The 17,991-nt window shown below is 37.1% G+C and overlaps 1 protein-coding gene across 1 annotated transcript in view; it reads right to left on the bottom strand.

The window, feature by feature from the left end:
• The window catches only part of LOC128215238 (nuclear pore complex protein Nup153-like), a 33,322-nt gene that overhangs the window by 5,379 nt on the left and 9,952 nt on the right, over positions 1-17,991 (bottom strand). The window contains exons 14-27 of the mRNA XM_052921947.1: positions 17,383-17,721; positions 16,664-16,816; positions 15,906-16,034; positions 14,977-15,108; positions 14,392-14,549; positions 13,574-13,694; positions 12,228-12,838; positions 10,923-10,929; positions 10,492-10,653; positions 8,781-8,867; positions 7,965-8,470; positions 4,941-5,241; positions 564-622; positions 26-138 (exon numbers count right to left, since the gene is read on the bottom strand). Coding sequence (XP_052777907.1) covers positions 26-138; positions 564-622; positions 4,941-5,241; positions 7,965-8,470; positions 8,781-8,867; positions 10,492-10,653; positions 10,923-10,929; positions 12,228-12,838; positions 13,574-13,694; positions 14,392-14,549; positions 14,977-15,108; positions 15,906-16,034; positions 16,664-16,816; positions 17,383-17,721 — 2,878 coding nt within the window. The remainder of the gene's footprint in view (positions 1-25; positions 139-563; positions 623-4,940; positions 5,242-7,964; positions 8,471-8,780; positions 8,868-10,491; positions 10,654-10,922; positions 10,930-12,227; positions 12,839-13,573; positions 13,695-14,391; positions 14,550-14,976; positions 15,109-15,905; positions 16,035-16,663; positions 16,817-17,382; positions 17,722-17,991) is intronic.

Raw genomic sequence — 17,991 nt, 5'->3', positions numbered from 1 at the left:
TTTAGATCTCCAGCCCATTACCAACCTGAATGGATTTGCAGCCTGACCACTTTGATTCTGGAAATTGAAGTTGGTACCTCCTCCAGGGGCTGCAAAGTTATAGCCTGGTTGAGCCGGAGCTGAGCTGCTCTCTGTTGGCTGTAAAACAAAATAACATCATATTTTTTTAACACTTGAAGAACACTCAGTCAAAGAAGCCATTCACATTATAGGAAATATTAACATCTCAAACTAAATACTAAGATCATTTTTATTTCCAATCTAATAACATGATTATATTTCGTTTAAACTTGATAATCTCACATTGCATTATCTGGCGACAAATTATTTGATTAAGCAGTTTATAATTTCTCTCATAACTTACAGTGTTTCCATCCCTTTATGTAATAATTGTATAGATCATCACTACTGAATCCCTTCAACCACACACTTCTGACCACCCCCCTCTGACCATCTTCTGAATCCCATCCCCACCCATCAACTTCTGAACCCCTTCAATCACAGTTCTGAATCACCAACTCACTAACTTCTGACCCCCCCCTCCCTCTGAATCCCGCACTCACCTTTGCCCCAAACTGAAACACTCCACTGGCAGGAGCCACTGGCTGAGAGCCGCCAAACCCTGAAAACACATAACACAGTCAATTTAAAGAGCCTAATATCAAGCAAAATAAGATTTTTTCTAGATATTTGTGAGAAAGCGAACACTACTAATATTAAATGCTGCAATATTTATCGAGTGCCAAGTTCCATTCATGTTCAGCCCCTTCAACTTAGTAGTTTAGAAACAATTAAGTTTGTGTTACTACCGTAATGTTAATAATTGTTAATAATTGCACCATTGCATTAAGTTTATTTATTCATATTGCATAAAGCCTTCAGGAAGATTATGACATGCATCTTAAACGCAAAAAGATTTATGTTGTTACTAATACTGTTAAAATACTACAACATGTACACTCCTCATTTTTCAGGATGAAAAATAAGCGTACTCTTTGAAATTTTAGGAAATATTGCAATAACTGATTCAAGACATGCACATTTAATTTCTTCAAATGTATACAATTATAGTATTTAAGCTATAAAATAATGAAGAATGAGAAAGCAAATAGTTACCTGAGAAAAAAAGAAAGGGAAGAGAGAAAGCAGAGAAGGATGAAACTGTGACAGCAGAGTATGGGGGCTGTGACATGCTGATAAACTCCTTATATCTAATCCATTCTTGAAGTTGAAGCACACAGGTATACAGTTGGTCTTCAGTGTAAATTTTATTCTTATTGTTTCTTTATTGAAGCTTTTCATTGCAAATTCAAGTTTTACTTCAGTTTTAGTTCCAATGAGGCTCACAAATTGTAGAGGTGAACATTTGGTAATCATACTTGTCACCAAATTTGACTCTACACTTTTATTGATCCTCTTTACAATCTTTGCTTCCCTATCACATGATTCATACAATGGTACAGCATTCCATGATTTGTTGCCTCTACCAGAAAATGCTGTGCGGAATCCTTCATTTGTTTCTGTGGCAGGCTCCTTAGCCCCACCCACTTCCATGTCATCAAGGCTACTTGCTGAGGAAGAAGATGATGAAAGACTCTCTTCACTTTCAGAGTCTGAAGATTCACTATCACTTGATGAGGAACTTTCAGAATCGCTATATAGTCTTGTTGATACAGACGTTTGACTCGAGGCTGAGGAATCATTTCTCGAGGACCAACAACTGGACACTTCATGTGTAGGTTTGCCAGAAAATGCAGACAATGGAGAGGAATCTTTGTTCATTCTATGAGTGTTTTCTTTTGTTGATGAAGAGGAACAGCCAGAAAATGCTGAAACTACTGAGAAAGGTTTGCTCTTTCTCGGGATGTTTTTTCGTTTTGAATTGGTGGAAGTAACTGTTGGTTGAAACAAAGATTTGGAGGTAGCCACAGCCCCTTGAAAGACAAAGACACCAGGCGAAAATGAAACGCCAGCAGGTGATGTACATATACCAAGAGTTTCAGACTTTTTATTCAAGCTTTCTAAACTTTGCTGACCAAAAACAATCTTACTTGAGCAACGGTCTCTTGAACTCTTTTCAGATGTGTCAGATAAATCTTTGGAGCTACTGGTACTTGCCCCGAACATTGACCTGCATCCAAAAGACAATGACTTGCTACTGTGCAAGCCCATTGTTGAATTTCCAAAGTTTTTCTGTCCTCCAAATATTGCTGAAGTTTCTTCATTTGCCACATCAGCTACAGATTCAGACTCTACTTCACTGTCTGATTCATCATGTCCTTTGCATTCCATCGAGGTTGAGCTAAATGCTCGAACCATTTCATTCGTTTTTGTCTTCATGATTGACTTCATCTTTGCAGCTGGCGAGACTCGTCTGGGTGAATTTTCACTAATTTTCTCCTCCGTGAACGTAACCCTTGATTGAGGACTTCTACAAGTCTCTGAACATTTACCATTAACTGATTTTGTTTGAGATACATTAACAGCTGTACTCTCTTCCATAACAATATCATTGGTTTGGTAAGGAGGCTTGACTTCTAATGGTCCAAGCAAATTGAATGAAATGTTTCTCTGCTCATTATCTGAACTTGACCAGGATGACTGCTGTGGGCTTTGAGACTTTGAAACAAATCCTGAGATTGTAAAGCCCAATGTTGATTCTGTCAACAAACCATTTCCAAATGTGGTAGCAAAAGGAGGAATTCCATGTGAGGGTGTTATCTCCTTTGTTTGAATTGAACTTTGGTTCATCCCATTGAAAAGACATGCATGCAAAGGGACTGAAGAGGACTGGGTGCAGGTGGTTGTACAGAAACCAGTAATTTTAACACCACAAGGGGAACAGCTTATCGCCGACGTTCCGGTGTCCATAGCCTGATGCCCAGTCAATGCAGTAGGTTTGTTTGGCCTTTTAATAGCATCAAATGGATTAGCTTTGTTGTTTTTGAACACTGACAACAAGTCTGTGAACTTTGATGCAAATGGACTAGCCTTTGTAACAGCTGAAACTGTAACTTTCGGCAAACCATTTGAAGAAGATGATACTAAATGGATTGATGTTTCAGGTGTAGAACTTGAAGCTGTGGAAGTGAAAGGTGGCTGTACATTCATAGTGACCATGCAAGAGGACAGATTTTGTCCTGGTTTTGGAACTGATTGAAATCCTGTCAAAGACAAAAATGGAATGTTGACAGAAGGTGTTGTCACTGGTCCTAAAGATGACATCTTCATAGGTGGTGATAAAGAACTACTAGTCCCAAATCTAAACAGAGGCATGGTGCTTGCACTAATTGGTGTTGCAAATCTTAATGCATTTACTGTGCTGGAAGTACCAGGAGTGCCAAATCTTAGCACTGGTGCTGGATTTGCATTAATTGGAGCTGCAAATCTAACCAAATGAGTCGTACTTGAACTAACAGAGGTACCAAATCTGAATACTGGTACAGTGCTTGTAGTAACTGGAGTTTCAAATCTAACAAAAGCAGAAGATGTGCTTGTACTTATTGGAGTTGCAAATCTAAACATAGGAACAGTGCTTGAAAAGACAGGAGTTCCATAATTGAACACAGAACCTGTGAGTGTGCTTGCAGGAGCTGCAAATCTAAACAATGGAGTAGTACTTGGACTAATTGGTGATCCAAATCTGAAGACAGGTGTTTTACTTGTACAACCAGAAATGTCAGGAGCCATTGATGACATTCCTAAATTACTTGTCCTGTTTTTTAGGGTTGTTATATGACCACCTGACCAGTGCGTTTCGATATTACCTCCGGTAGCTGCACTTACTGATGATCCTGATTTGACCCCATCCTGTGAAATTCTCGAGGCCATTATTGGCACCTTAAAGACTGAAAACACTTCAGTCCCTCCAAGTGATACTACAGGGCTTGGGACAATGAACAGCTGTCCACAAGAGAGTGGATTTTGGGAGGGTGCCACACTGGGAATACATCGCACAACCATGGAAGTTTGAACACAGACAGATGATGTATCACAAGTATTACAAGGCTTTTCACTCTCCGGTTTTGAGGAATCCGTTACAGACCATGATGTCTGAACAGCAACATCTTTGCAATATTCCTGTGTCCCAGTATCCTCCTCTTTCTTGGTTCTGTTATTGAAGTGGCCAATGCTGTCACTCAATTGTACATAAACATCTCTAGTTTCCAGTGGGTCAGTCTGGCAAGCATTTTCACACAAACTTGGCCTTCTAGCTTTTGTTTCCTTCAAGACATGGTCTGAATTTACCGACACACCACTGAAAAATCTATCAGGGGAGTTACAAGATTCAGCTGAGGTATTTGATGTTAATTCGGCTTTGATAGTGCCCATGTGCTTTAAATGAGACTCAGAGGTAAATGCTTGTGCTCTTGGTTGTATTTCAGTTTTATTGCTGTCCTCAACAAGCACAAAACCAAGTTCTCCTGGTTTTGTCTCCTCCAAGTCTTCATCTGAATTCACTGACACAGGACTGAAAAATTTATCCCTAGAATTAAGAGATTCCACTGAGGTATTTGACCATGATTCGTCTTTGCAATCATCTATGTGCTTTGAACGATTCTCAGAGGTTGTTGCTTGTCCTCTACATGATATTTCAGGCTCAGTTTTAACTTGTTCAAAGTCATTCACAACAGCTTTTATTTTGTCTGTGGTTTCTAGCTTCAAGCTTACAGTTTTCTCTGAAAGTGAACAAGGTGTCATAGGGAAAAGTGTTGGAAAAGAAAACACACTGGAGTTGTTAGTGACAGAGAGAGAGATAGAAAGAGTTGGAAAACTAGAGCGTGGAGAAGACAGCGCTTTGGTTACAGTTATACCCCCATGGGGTGGAGTAGAGGACACATATGGTAAGGTTTTACTCCCAAAGCGTGAAGCAGACAACACATTTGTAACAGTTTGACTCCCACAGCATGAAGCAGACAACACATTTGGTACAGGTTTACCTCCAAATGATGGTGTAGCAGTTGGAGCAGCATTTGTTCCAAATACAGGCGGGGTCGCACCAAATGATGGTGTTGTTGAAAGGGTGTTGCCACCAAAAGCAGAGCCAATGCCTGTTGATCCAGTGTTGTTTGATGTACCAAATGCTCCTGTGAAGTGTGTGGTGGTTGCAGAAGGTTGTGATTCTGGTGCAGCTCCAAATTTGAAAACTGGCGCAGAGGTAGTTGAGGTATCTGGTTTCTGCCCAAAATTGAATGAAGGCGGGCCAGTGTTGAACGTAGGAGCGACTGCAGTAGTGGTGCTCTGAAAAAGTTACCTTTGTAAATAACAATCCTTTTATACCTGGAAAAAATGACATATGCCATAGTACATTCATCATGCTTATCTCATGAATTTTGCTTTTAAATCATTTTTTTAATCAAGTCAGCTTTCAAATCTTGATTGTTTAATACGGTACATACTTTACACATTTTATAAACATCAAGCTACAAACATGGAATACAATTTGAATGTGATTAATTGCATACTACAGAGTTAGGAATCATGCGACTTAAAGGGGTTCTCAACATGGGTAACTACGGGTCACAACTGATGTAGACAAACAAGGTAGGGCAGTTAATTTCTAAATCCTCAGACAAATTTTCAGCGTTGCATCATTCTACAAAATTCCTTCAAGTTGAAATTTTGTCCAAAGATTGGATCATTAAAATACTTGTAAGCATATCTCAAATATTTTACACATGTAGAAGCAGAAAATAGCATGGTATTTTATCGGCTAAAAATATTTTCATGTGTTGTCAAAAAACTTATTTAGAAATTAATGCCACTTGCTGGTTTGTTTACATCAGCTGTGACCTGTGGTGACCCACTTGACACCCCTATAAAGCACATGATTTCTCTACCTTTACTAGCTTAAGCCAAAATGCCATTATTTTATACTATCATTATGTCTCAGAATAAAACAGAAAACTTTCATTAATAAAGCTATTAACAAAGGTTTTAGTTTAAGAGTTATGGACGGGTACTGCACTGCCCTTTTTTGGTAGCACCCTTCTGCCCCCATGGAGACACATATGTGCACCCTTCTACCTTCATAGAGTTCAATACTGTCAGTGATTTTTTTTTTGCTAATTTTAGGGCCGAATATCGGCCCTTTCCCCTCGCCAAAAAGCCTCCATTTTTCCCAAAAAATTGCCAGTTTTCCCCCAAAACAGAATTCATTTTCCCCTTTTTCCTGAGTTACTTTTTACTTACAATTTAAACCTGCAGTTATTTTCGCATTTCATTGAAGTTACTTATATTTCATTTGTTGATATCAAACTTTCAGATATTATCCGGTCTGGGTATCCGGTAAAATCCGGTCCGGGTATCCGCAAAATAGCCAATATTTGTTTACTGTCTTTTTTGCCGGGAATATTTTGCAGTACGCACCGTTATTTCTCTGCTTCCTGTTTTAATTTTGAGTTTACTTTCAGGTTTTCGTAATGCAATATACATGTTTAACCTGACAATTGTTGCCATAGTCAATGAAGTATGATATTTAGTAGTTTCACAGCGTCGAAGGAAATTTATTTGTGTGTGTTTTAAGTATCTCAATGTTTTGTACTCAATTATTTAGTTCTAAATAATAACTAAATTAGATTTTGAGTGCAAAACTTAATACACAGATTTCAATTACTCGGACACACAATTAACAACCAGTTTAAACATGTTGTCATGAGTAGTGTTTTGAATTCAAAAAAGGTATTTCTCAGTACAGTATTCATACTAGTCATCAATGTTTAATATAAGAAGATAAACAAGAGCTGTCACAGTATGTGACGAATGCCCCCCGAATGTGACATTGACCTACGAACAAGGTCAGTACATGAAAAGTTGATCTTGCCTTTACGTGTCAAATACATATGGCAAGTTATTTTAAATTGCCTCTGAACATAAAAAAATACCACCCATACTTGACAACCTACACTGTTATGTCCTTATATTCAGAATTCCCTTGTGAATAAACACCTAGTGTATCTTTCACCTTAGAGGTAGGGACATGGGTCTTGCACACGACACGTCGTCTTCGTATGTGGAACACATGTAGCAAGTGATTTTAAAATCTGTCCATACAAGGGAAAGTAACAGCCCTGACACGACAACCTATACTCTATGTCCTTATATGCAGCACTCCATTGTGATTAAACACTAAGTGTGACCTTGACCTTTGAGGTAGGGACACGGGTCTTGCACGGGACACGTCGTCTTGGTATGTGGTACACATGTGGCAAGTTATTTTAAAATCTGTCCATACAAGAGAAAGTTACAGCCCGGACACTACAACCTATACTCTATGTCCTTATATGCAGCACTCCATTGTGAATAAACACTAAGTGTGACCTTGACCTTTGAGGTAGGGACACGGGTCTTGCACGCCACACGTCGTCTTGGTATGTGGAACACATGTGGCAAGTGATTTTAAAATCCGTCCATACAAGGGAAAGTTACAGAGCCGGACGGACGGTGCGATTTTAATATGCCAACCTTCGGGGGCATAAAAAGTCGGACAAGCTTTTTAATTGCTGTCTTGCATCACCATGTAATAAAAAAAGTCTGTATGGACACGTATAATATATAATAATCTCAGTTAATGCACAAAATTAAATTTGTTATATATGTAAAATGACCATGTTATAATTTTCCTAATTTTTGGACTTTTCGCGCTAATTTTCCCAATTGAAAAGGCACAGGCAGTAAAATTATTTTGAAAAAAAAATCACTGACTGTAGACAGTCAAATTTTTCTATTGTTTTTATAAAACATACAATATGATTATAAATTCTACAAATTAGGCAGTTGACACCATTTTTTGTATATACTTCATTTTAACACATTTTCTAACACTTGTTCAAACTCAAAATGTTAGTTCTTTACAGCCCGGGTCAATGTGCCTTTTTTCTCCCTTACCACCCTGTCCCTCTTCTGCATCACCTTGACCTCATTAAGACCTGGCTAAAACCCTATATTTATATTACAACACATACCTGCACAGAGCTTCCCCCGAACGCAAACAGTGAGCTTGTGGTGGCGGGTGTGGTGTTTTGACCAAACTGGAAAAGTGGTACGGCTGCTGCTGTTGTAGAGGCGGCAGTCTGTCCAAATACTGGCGTCCCTGTAGATGCCGCCAACCCTGAAGACTGACCAAACACACTGCTAGTTGTCGAAGCAGCTTGTCCAAATACACTGCTGGTCATACCAGAGGCGGGCTGACCAAATACTCCTGATGCGGTTGAAGATGCAGCAGCTTGTCCAAATACTGAAGACATTGTTGTTGCTGATGCTGATGTTTCTGAACCAAACACCGGAGTAACTGTAGAAGCAGATGATGCTTGTAGAGCTGATCCAAATACACTTGGAGTGATTGAAGATGAGGGGGCACTGGATTTGCCTGCTCCAAATGCAAACAAACCAGAGTTTGCTGTACTCTCTGTAGGTTTCTGGCCAAATACTAAAGACCCTGGGACAGAACTGGCACCAGTGTTTGCAGCAGCTGGAAGAAAAGTGATCTTATTTATCTACAGGTATTCTACCACATTTCTTATTTCTCACTGATTTGACTGTGTACAGCAACGCCATCCATAGGTCTTATTTCAAACATCTGTATACATTATCTACTATAATGTCAACTGAGCTAACTAAATTAAACCTAAGTAAAAAAGCGAGTGAAATATAGAAAGTTAGCTTAACTTTCAAATCATGTGTGGTGAAAATCTACATCAATTAAAAACTGATTCGACATTCTCCTAAATTATCTTCTAGAGCTCTGGATCCTTGCTGCATATCTTTGAACTTTAACTGACCTGCGTTGAGTTGGAAGGGTGTAGATGTGGGCCCGTTTGTAGCCTGACCAAAGCTGAAGGACTTCTTTGAAGCCGTCTCACCAGTATCTGAAATAACACACACACTTCTTTCAAAATAAAGTTGATGTTTAATGCTTCAAAATTACTTTTAGAGAATGAAAATATCTGAAGAAGTTTTATCATCTTATTAACATTCAAATTTAAAAATGATGTAGAGCCGAGTTCAAGGACAAACTCCATCAGACAAAAACCTTTGTTTTATGTGTAGACTTGTAAAAATCGCAAAACCAACCTGTTTTTCACATTTCAATTCAACCTCTATTTCTGACATCAAAATATCTCCAAATGTTAAAAAAATGTGATTGAAAGCTTAAAGTGACACTATTATTCAAAATCAATGTATACACATACATGTGCCAGGGTTCGAATTTAGACTCGCATACTCGCAAAATGCGAGCGACATTTGGAAATTGCGAGTGACTTTATTCAAGCTCGCAAAATTCTGCGAGTGGCTTTTTCTAGACCACAAAATGTTAAAAGGAAAGAAGAATAAACATGAACTTAATTCCGCTATGTAGTCGAGTGTAAACAGCCTATTAGTGGCATGTTTACACTACCGGTATAAAGAAGACAGTACGGAGTCACGCTCTAGTAGGTTTTCAAGAATAGAACAAATACGGAAAAGGCCGAGTTTTATCTCGAATCATTCCGGGATGCTCCGAGGCGTGCATAATACAAAGTAAATACGAATGACGTAATCACCTAGCTCAATCATTGGCTAAATTTAGCGCTTTTGCGCACTATATGTAAACCCCATCATCCTGTCAAAATGAATAGACTTCGTTGATCGATATATTTCATGGTCCAAAGTATCCACGCTACATTTACTGTTGCTTTTTTATTTTAAATTTATTATTTTATTGTTTTTAATACTTATAGACTTAATGAAATTTGTAGCGTGCTTGTCGAATGGGAATTAAATTACCCGATGGCGAGGGTAAATATACAAAGTGAACAATGTCAAATTATTGGACAGCTTTGTTATCAAAAAGCTGCCAGCATCAGACGAGTCTTTCCATACCCCCCAAATAGAATAAGCCATCAACAAGTTCTAGTAGTCGAGTCACTCAAGATTGATACTTTTTAATATTCATAATATGTCTTAGGTGTTAATTTCTACTTTAATTATACAATATTATAAGGGAATAAAGCAAATAATAAAATTGCAAGTTGATTTGACATTTTGCGAGTTGCCTCAAAATGCACTCGCAAAATTTTGCGAGTGCTCCTCAAAGTTAAATTCGAACCCTGTGTGCAACAAACATACATTTTGACTGATAAACCTTTATCTACTTACCAAATAATGCATTTATGGTAACTATTAAAAACTAATAACAAGGTTGTAACCGTGTATTTAATAGCTTAAAAAGGAAAAGTATTAAATGAGTAGTGAATGATAATTAAATGATTGATGAATGATAAAAAAAAGATTTACTGTGGTCTACTATTGTCTCATAAGGTAGATATACCATGTTTTCTGTACCTTTCTTCCAAATTAAACTCGGTATCCTTCATAAAAAACCATTGTGTATGACAATTGTTCATCCTTTTTGGTATATCAAAACATTTGTATTTATTGTGGTAAATTTTATTTGGGAGTAAGAGTGCATCTTTAAGTTAAAATATTTAAATAAACATTAAACACACTTACCTTCATCCCTGCCACGTTTTGCAGGGGTTGCTGTCTTGCCCGGGTCAGAAGCAGGTTGAGCTGCCCCAAATGTAAACCCTCCCAGGGCTGCTGTCTTCGCTGGTTCTGAACTGCCTTGACCAAACGTGTATCCTCTAAATGCTGGCTTCGAAGCGGTCTCAACTACAAAGCCAATTGTGAATTGTATGCATATATGCATGTATACTTTTCTTTCTTGTTCAAATAACAAGCTAAAATACTTGCACATATATGCAAAAGTATGGCTTCTGCCTTCCATTTACCTATTTATACTTTGAAAGCGTTTATCAAACTAATAGATATTAATTTTTCTCACAAATATATTTTCCAAAATATAAGCAAATGTACATACAAGCCAAATAAACATTCAGTTGAAACCTGTTGCTCTATATCCAAGAGACCAGCCAAAATACTTTGACCCTTGTGAATATTGAGCCAATCAGAAATGATTACAGAGAGGAGAACAAGATCGGTCCTTAACATCCAGTTCGAGACAATGAGGAAATCGAGGCAAGCGAAAGAGCCAAGGAGTTTCCACTATCCGAATTTACTAGGGATGCAAACGAATATTCGAATATTCGATCGAACGTTTGGTATTCGAATGTCAAAATAGGTATTCGAATATTCGATGTTTTTGTTGAATTAATAAATTAATAAACTTTTTGCCTACAACTGTCATCTTCGTCTGTCTTGTTTTTACAACGATGGACCCCTAATGCCATAGGTGTGAACTTGATGACACTATACACGCGTCATATCGGATATATCGCCGGGAACTATAAACAGTCCCCGTAATTTTGCATTTACTGGCTGTTAGACAAGTGACGTAAAACACATTCCAATTATTTTGGGTACATTTAAATGACCATGCCAATTAAGAGTTTAAGAGATCGGCCTTTATACCAATGTTTTGTCTTCACTGCTAATCAAGCTTGGCGATATTGCTCAAATCGCCTTGATGATATGAAGGACATGTGCTTTAAACTGTTTCCATGTTTTCAATATAACGCTCTTGCGTACAAAAATTAACTGTATGGTTTAACGTTTAAGGATATATGTCCTGTATTGTTGCACAATACCTAAGGCAAAAGCGACGTTAAGTCATGGTGTCGTTTTCTATAAATATATTTCGTAAATATCAATCCCAGAACGAGGCTGCAAGTCCCACGTTGGCACATATCGTCATTTAACCGGGACAAACGCAATTCCCTGATCTTATATTGCATTGTTTACAAAAATGAACGCAGAGGTTGTTTTTTTTTTTCAAAGATATATCGCTTTTTCTTGGGATATATTTTGAAAATGGGGAAATTCAGAGGCTAATTTGTGGAACAATAATGGTCCGTCGCGTGTACCTAATACGACCAGGAAGGGTAACAGGGCCCCCACTATTACGTTAGTGAATAATAATAGTTTAATACAATTCTTAAAGGTTCATTTTGGTGTTCGAATATTCGATCGAAAGAATTACCGAATATTCGAATATCACTTTTGCCATTCGTTTGCATCCCTAGAATTTACCCAAGATGCTATAATTGGTTTTCTGCAGGTTTTCTTGCAGAAAACAATCCACGCATAAAATCCACAACTCATTAACAAACCTTTTGTTGTAGCACTGCTCTCTGTAATCTTTGTCGCTGTGAATGCAAAACCACCAGCTGAGTTTGCTGATAATGATGAACTAGAAGTTGCTGACGGAATATTAAATCCTCCTAAACTATTTGATTAGTGTCATTGTCACTTGTTTTCAAACTAGAGTCTGTTGATTTCAAACCAAATCCAACTGCACTTAAAGAACTAGTTTGTGAGGAGCCCATGTTACCCTCGGGCTTACTACCGAATGTAAATCCGCCAAGAGGTGTACTAGATGACTGACTACTGGAAACAGAGTTCTGCGAAGATTCTGATGGCTGTGTGAATGAAAATCCGCCAACTTTCTGTGCACTGACATCTTGTTCCTTTTTATCACCAGTTTTAACGTCACTATCTCCAAATTTAAATCCACCCGCATTATTTGAAGTCTTGTTTTCACCACCAAATTTAAAACCACCCGTAGAACTAGAATTTTCACTTGCTTTAGTCACAGTATCACTTCCAAATTTAAAACCTGCACTCGTGCTAGAATTTGTGGAACTTGACCCAGAGTCAAACTTAAAACCACCAGTGCTTCCACTCAAGTCATTAGATTTGCTCTCAGAAGTAGTTGTGTTAAAGGAGAAGCCAGACTTTGCAGATTCACTTGATGTGGACTTGAAACTGAAGCCTCCAGTCGGCATTACTTCTATTTTGCCACTTTGAGCTGTGGTGAAGGAATTTGCACAGCTTGGAACTGAAGTATGATACAAACTCGTAATTAACATATAATCAAATTTTGAGGTAATATCATACAGTTTATACATGAACTTGCACATGTATTAATCAGGGATGCCAAAGACTATTTGTATAAAAAAGAGGAAATAGGATTATCCCTATCACAATAAATACGAAAAATAAATGTTTCTATCGATAGGATAAAGGGCAACAATTTTGATTTTCAGTTTTGTGGGCAAAAAATAGGAAATCAGCTGAAAAAAGGAAAAATTAGCATCCCTGATTAATGATAATATCAATAAAATAATCCCCAAATCAAAACAATTTACTAAAGTGTTCTGCAAGAAAAAAAATTAACATTTAAATCATTTAATAGAATGAATCAATCATTTTTTAAACATTCTTGTTCCATAAAATAATGTTTGCAAATTGTGTTAAAACAATAGCCTAACTTGTGCAAACTGGATATTTTAGTCCCAAAATTCCCACTGTTTGAACATATGACCTACAAACATACAGTGAAAACTCCCTATGTTCAACTCTGTTATCTGGATTTTCTGGTTATATCGAACCTTTTAAAAATCTGTTGGGTTGAGTAATACTTTTTTGTATTTCGGTTATAATACTTTTTTGTATTTCGGTTATAAGTATTTCACAAGGTCCCAAAGACTTCAACATAGCAAGCATTTACTGTACATGAAATATTTACATGACCATAAACTTGTTTCTTGTCCATTTTTTAAATCATCCTTACCAGCCAGTGTTCTAGGTGGTCCGGGCCTTGCATAGCTACATGCGATACAGTTGTTGTCGGTGGCCTTGTTCTCCACTAGGCAAGTGTCGCAGGTCCAGTCACCAGGGGGTGGCTTGAACGCCTGAGGGGAGATATATATAGTATAGTGATTTAAAAGAACTATCACTGAGGGTAGGTTGTACAACACAATGGCCCGAATGTTCAGAAAATTGTTAAAGTAAACAGTGTGATTAACAACAAGGTATTTTCTTGAAAATAGTGCTATTTCTTGCAAATCTCACTCATATATTACTCTATATGTTTATAAAAAAAGTGTGAACGTTAGGTATGTTGATGTTTTTTAAATACTGGGGTCAGAGGGTTTTATAAGGTAGGGCCAGGTAGCCAAACAATCTTTTTTTGTTCAGTCCTTTCATATTCAAACATTCTGATTTTCAAGCACTAGCGAGATCATCTATATTTTCAAGGAAAGTAACAAAAATTATACTAGCCTGACCATATATCGATCATAGGAAAAATTCAAATTTCATACCATAACCAACCCAAAAACACTTTGAAGTAGAATTTTGCCAGTGTGAATTTAAATCACTAAAGTTCAAACAAATTGTTAATCACAATGAACTGTGATGAACCCTTTACAGTAATCGAAATTAAGACTTATATATGAACAAGCCCAGAGTCTTATATTATTGCTTGACATCCAATTTTTTAAAAAGCTGTGCAATGTAAATTCCAGAATTTGAGCAAGCATGGAAAGCATTTTACCAGTGAATGGGCTTGCAGGCTTATGTTTATTTTGACCACTGCTTTTAGCGTACCTTGCTAGGTTTGGCCGACTGGCATGCTATACATGTTGAAGTATCCGTCTTGTTCTGCACCATACACACTTCACATTCCCACTGTCCGGCTGCTGGCTTGAACTTGGCCATCAAACTGTCATCCTTATTGCTTGAGGCAGTTGTTGTGGTGCTTGTGTCTGGGAGTTAAAATCTTGCATTAAAGTTGGACAAAGAAATTTGATAAAGGAAAAAGCTTTAATGTTTAATCCATCAACCTAATGAAATGGTTTACAACTGCCAATGACCCATTTCCCAGGATCATTTAATCTAAAAGATTTGAGCAATATCTTTTCAACATTTTTTATGCAGTCAAAGAAACTTATATGAATACCAAATTTACATATTTATATCAGAAAACTGATTAATTTAAGGTTCTAATATAAACAGCAACATACTTGATGAATACTACTACTTGAATTAAATGGACAAGACACCTGATGATCCAAATAATTAAAGAAAACAGTATATCAACAAAACAAGCTTAGAATTGTAAATGCCTGCTAGGAGGCCGATATTACATCATTTTACATGCTGTCTAGCTCCTTTAACATTAACTTTAGGTACCTGTTGGCTTTGCAGTCTTACACGCCCCACAGATGTTGTCAACCTTTTTGTTCTGTATCAGGCAGGTTTGACATATCCAGTTACCAGGCAGCACGGAACCAGATTTGAACAACGAGGCAGGCTTACTTGAGGCTGTAATGAAATTAAACAAGTTTTTTTCCTTATGGAAAATAGACTGCAAAAAGCAGAAGCTGTATTCATTAAGCATCTTCTCCTAACTTAAGATGATTTTTTACAATCAAATTAAAATAATTATACAAGTATTTTTTAACATTTAAGTATGTTTTTTTTCTCAATAAGGTCATAAATGTATTTTGGAAATTCTTTTTTTTTCTTTTTCATATGACTCAAGAGATACTAAAATTAGGAAAGTGACTTAAGTTTGAAAATGACGTAAGACGTTTTATGAATACTGCCCCCGGCTTACATGGTTGAAGGGCTGAGCGCCAAGATAAACGTAACTCATTCTTTTTTTATATGGAGTTATGTCATTCTAGCTCTGAGGCCTAGTATGTTGAGGGTCAACCAACTAGATATTAAAGCAATAACCAACAACAAGTAAATTGTAGAGACAAAGAGCCATGACAGTGACTGATTCTCAGAATAATATTTGAGAATTCGATTCATTATAAAGATTCCTAATTATAAACACAGGCGTGATATCTGGACTTTTTTATCCTAATTCATTTTAAGCCAAACATTTTGGTTGGGGTTAATGCGTAGGTAGAGTCAGGTAATCCAAACCATACATATGCTTTAGACCTAAAAATTATAAGGATATTACATTTATTCAAATACATGAAACTACTAGAACATTTGAAACAGAATGTCTTGTACAGGTTAAGAGTTTGAAAAAAACTAAAAAGCTGAAAAGTAATTGTGAACTCTTTCGATTCTTCAATTTTGATGACAGATAAACATGTACATACCAGGGTTTGGGGTTTGACAGCATACACATTTGTCAAGTTCAGGTTTATTCTGTACCATACACACATCACACGTCCACTGGCCAGACGGGGTCTTAAACTTGGCCAACAGGTCACTGCCATTGTCAGATACTGTGCATGGAAAAAATAGTGTTGCTGTCAATGTGACTTACATGGTAAGACTTTACGGTCGTACAAATAGAAATTGGAAAAACATGGCATGCACAAAGGGAATGCTGACCCTACCATTAGTCTATGAATACCGTAATAAAGCTAATAAAATAATAAAAATGGTTTGGTTAGGGTTACATCCTTTGCAAAAACAGGTAGGGTAGGTTGGCATTTATTTTATTAGGCTTTACATAAGAACGTAATTGTCATTATTTGAGAATGGTGTTAAAGTAATCTTCTGTATAAAGCTTTAAATGTTTAAAAGAACATTTTAAAACACATACTTAAAAAATTATTTCACCAACTATAACAATGGTAGGGTCCGCGCCTTTTTTGTAGGTAGGGTCTGGTAATCCGAACCAAATGTATTTTTTTATTAGGCCTAACCTTGTCTATGGATAACCTTATCTGACAAATTCACATCCTGATTTTTTGGGGAAAAAAACAATTATTAAACCCTTGTTAACAATCAACACCAAAAAACTACTGTAACATTCAAAGATCATTTAGTTTGCTGGCTGTAATTAATCCGTTTAATGTGTATATTCACTTGTATGAAATTTTATTTCATACCATACTTAATGCCATACCTTTACTAATCTGTGACTTGGCTGCAGGCTTGGGTGTCTGACAGGCTATACACTTGTCAAGGTCAGGTTTATTTTGTAGCAAACATGTATCACAAGACCACTGGCCAGATGGGGTCTGAAACTTGGCCATCAGGTCACCGCTGCTGTCTTGCACTACGGGTAAGAAAAAATATTGTTATCATAACAAGATTAGTGACGCAACAGCAAGAAATCGTGTGGTGATGTTAGAAATCAGCAAGATGTGCGACTCCATTCAGTAATCTGCCATTAATATATAAGGCTTTTGGATGAACATGCCTCAATCCATGTATGTGTTTGCATCAAGCCTTGCTATGAAAAGTTAAACCCACAATTTGAGCAAGCCCGGAAAGCATTTTAGCAGTGCAGGGCTTGCAGGTTTGTGCGTATTTTAGCCACTGACTAATTAAATGAAAATATTTACTACATACATATAAATGTCTGGAAATAAATTTCACAACAAATTATAGATCTATAATATACTACTAAATTATACTGTCAGTTATTGAATTGAGATATATGGAGAAACAACTAGTGTTCAGAATAATCGAATAAACAAGCCCTGCTTCATAAAATTCTGAATTCAAGCAAATTTTCAGCGCTTGAAATCATACATTTGTCAATTGTAATCTAAAACTTTGAGCTGGGTGACAATATTTGTAAATTGTATGTTAATTAGGTAAAAGCTGCTAATGCCATACCATTACTGGCCGGTGTCTTGGAAGCAGGCTTGGATGTCTGGCAGGCGATACATTTCTCAGACTCCTGCTTATTATCAACGAGACAAACTTCGCACTGCCAACCGCTTGACTTGAACATCGCACTGAGAGGTGGAGCAGACGCACCTGCGGTACTTTTACCAAACAACATTCCTCCCTTGCTAGAACTGGCCTGACTAACACTGCCACCATTGATGCTAGATGACGGGCTTTCTTTGGGCTTACTGAAGCCTCCTCCTCCTAAAATATCCATTACACTGCCTTGTTTCAGTTCAGATGCAACCAGATGGCCACCAGACCCAGCGTCAAAAGATGTTGGTCCTACAGAAGACAAAAATGTACAATCAAATCAGTGGCAACAACATCGAAGATAATACAAGGCTTGAATAATAAACAATCTGTTTCCTTATTTTTACTGGCAACCTTCCTATCTGTCAACATTCATCAATCAATTATTAACCAAATACTTATAGAAAACTAAGAAACAGTTCAAGCCATACAAATGGATCAAATTGAGAGAGCAAACAGAAGAATCAAGAACCATTATAAAGCAAATTCTACATATTATATATTTATAGTTGGTTCACCTCT

The sequence above is a fragment of the Mya arenaria genome, chromosome 13 (assembly GCF_026914265.1).
Source record: "Mya arenaria isolate MELC-2E11 chromosome 13, ASM2691426v1".
Taxonomy (NCBI): domain Eukaryota; kingdom Metazoa; phylum Mollusca; class Bivalvia; order Myida; family Myidae; genus Mya; species Mya arenaria.
Note: the sequence above shows the minus strand (reverse complement) of the source record. Positions and strands in the feature narration are given on the sequence as shown.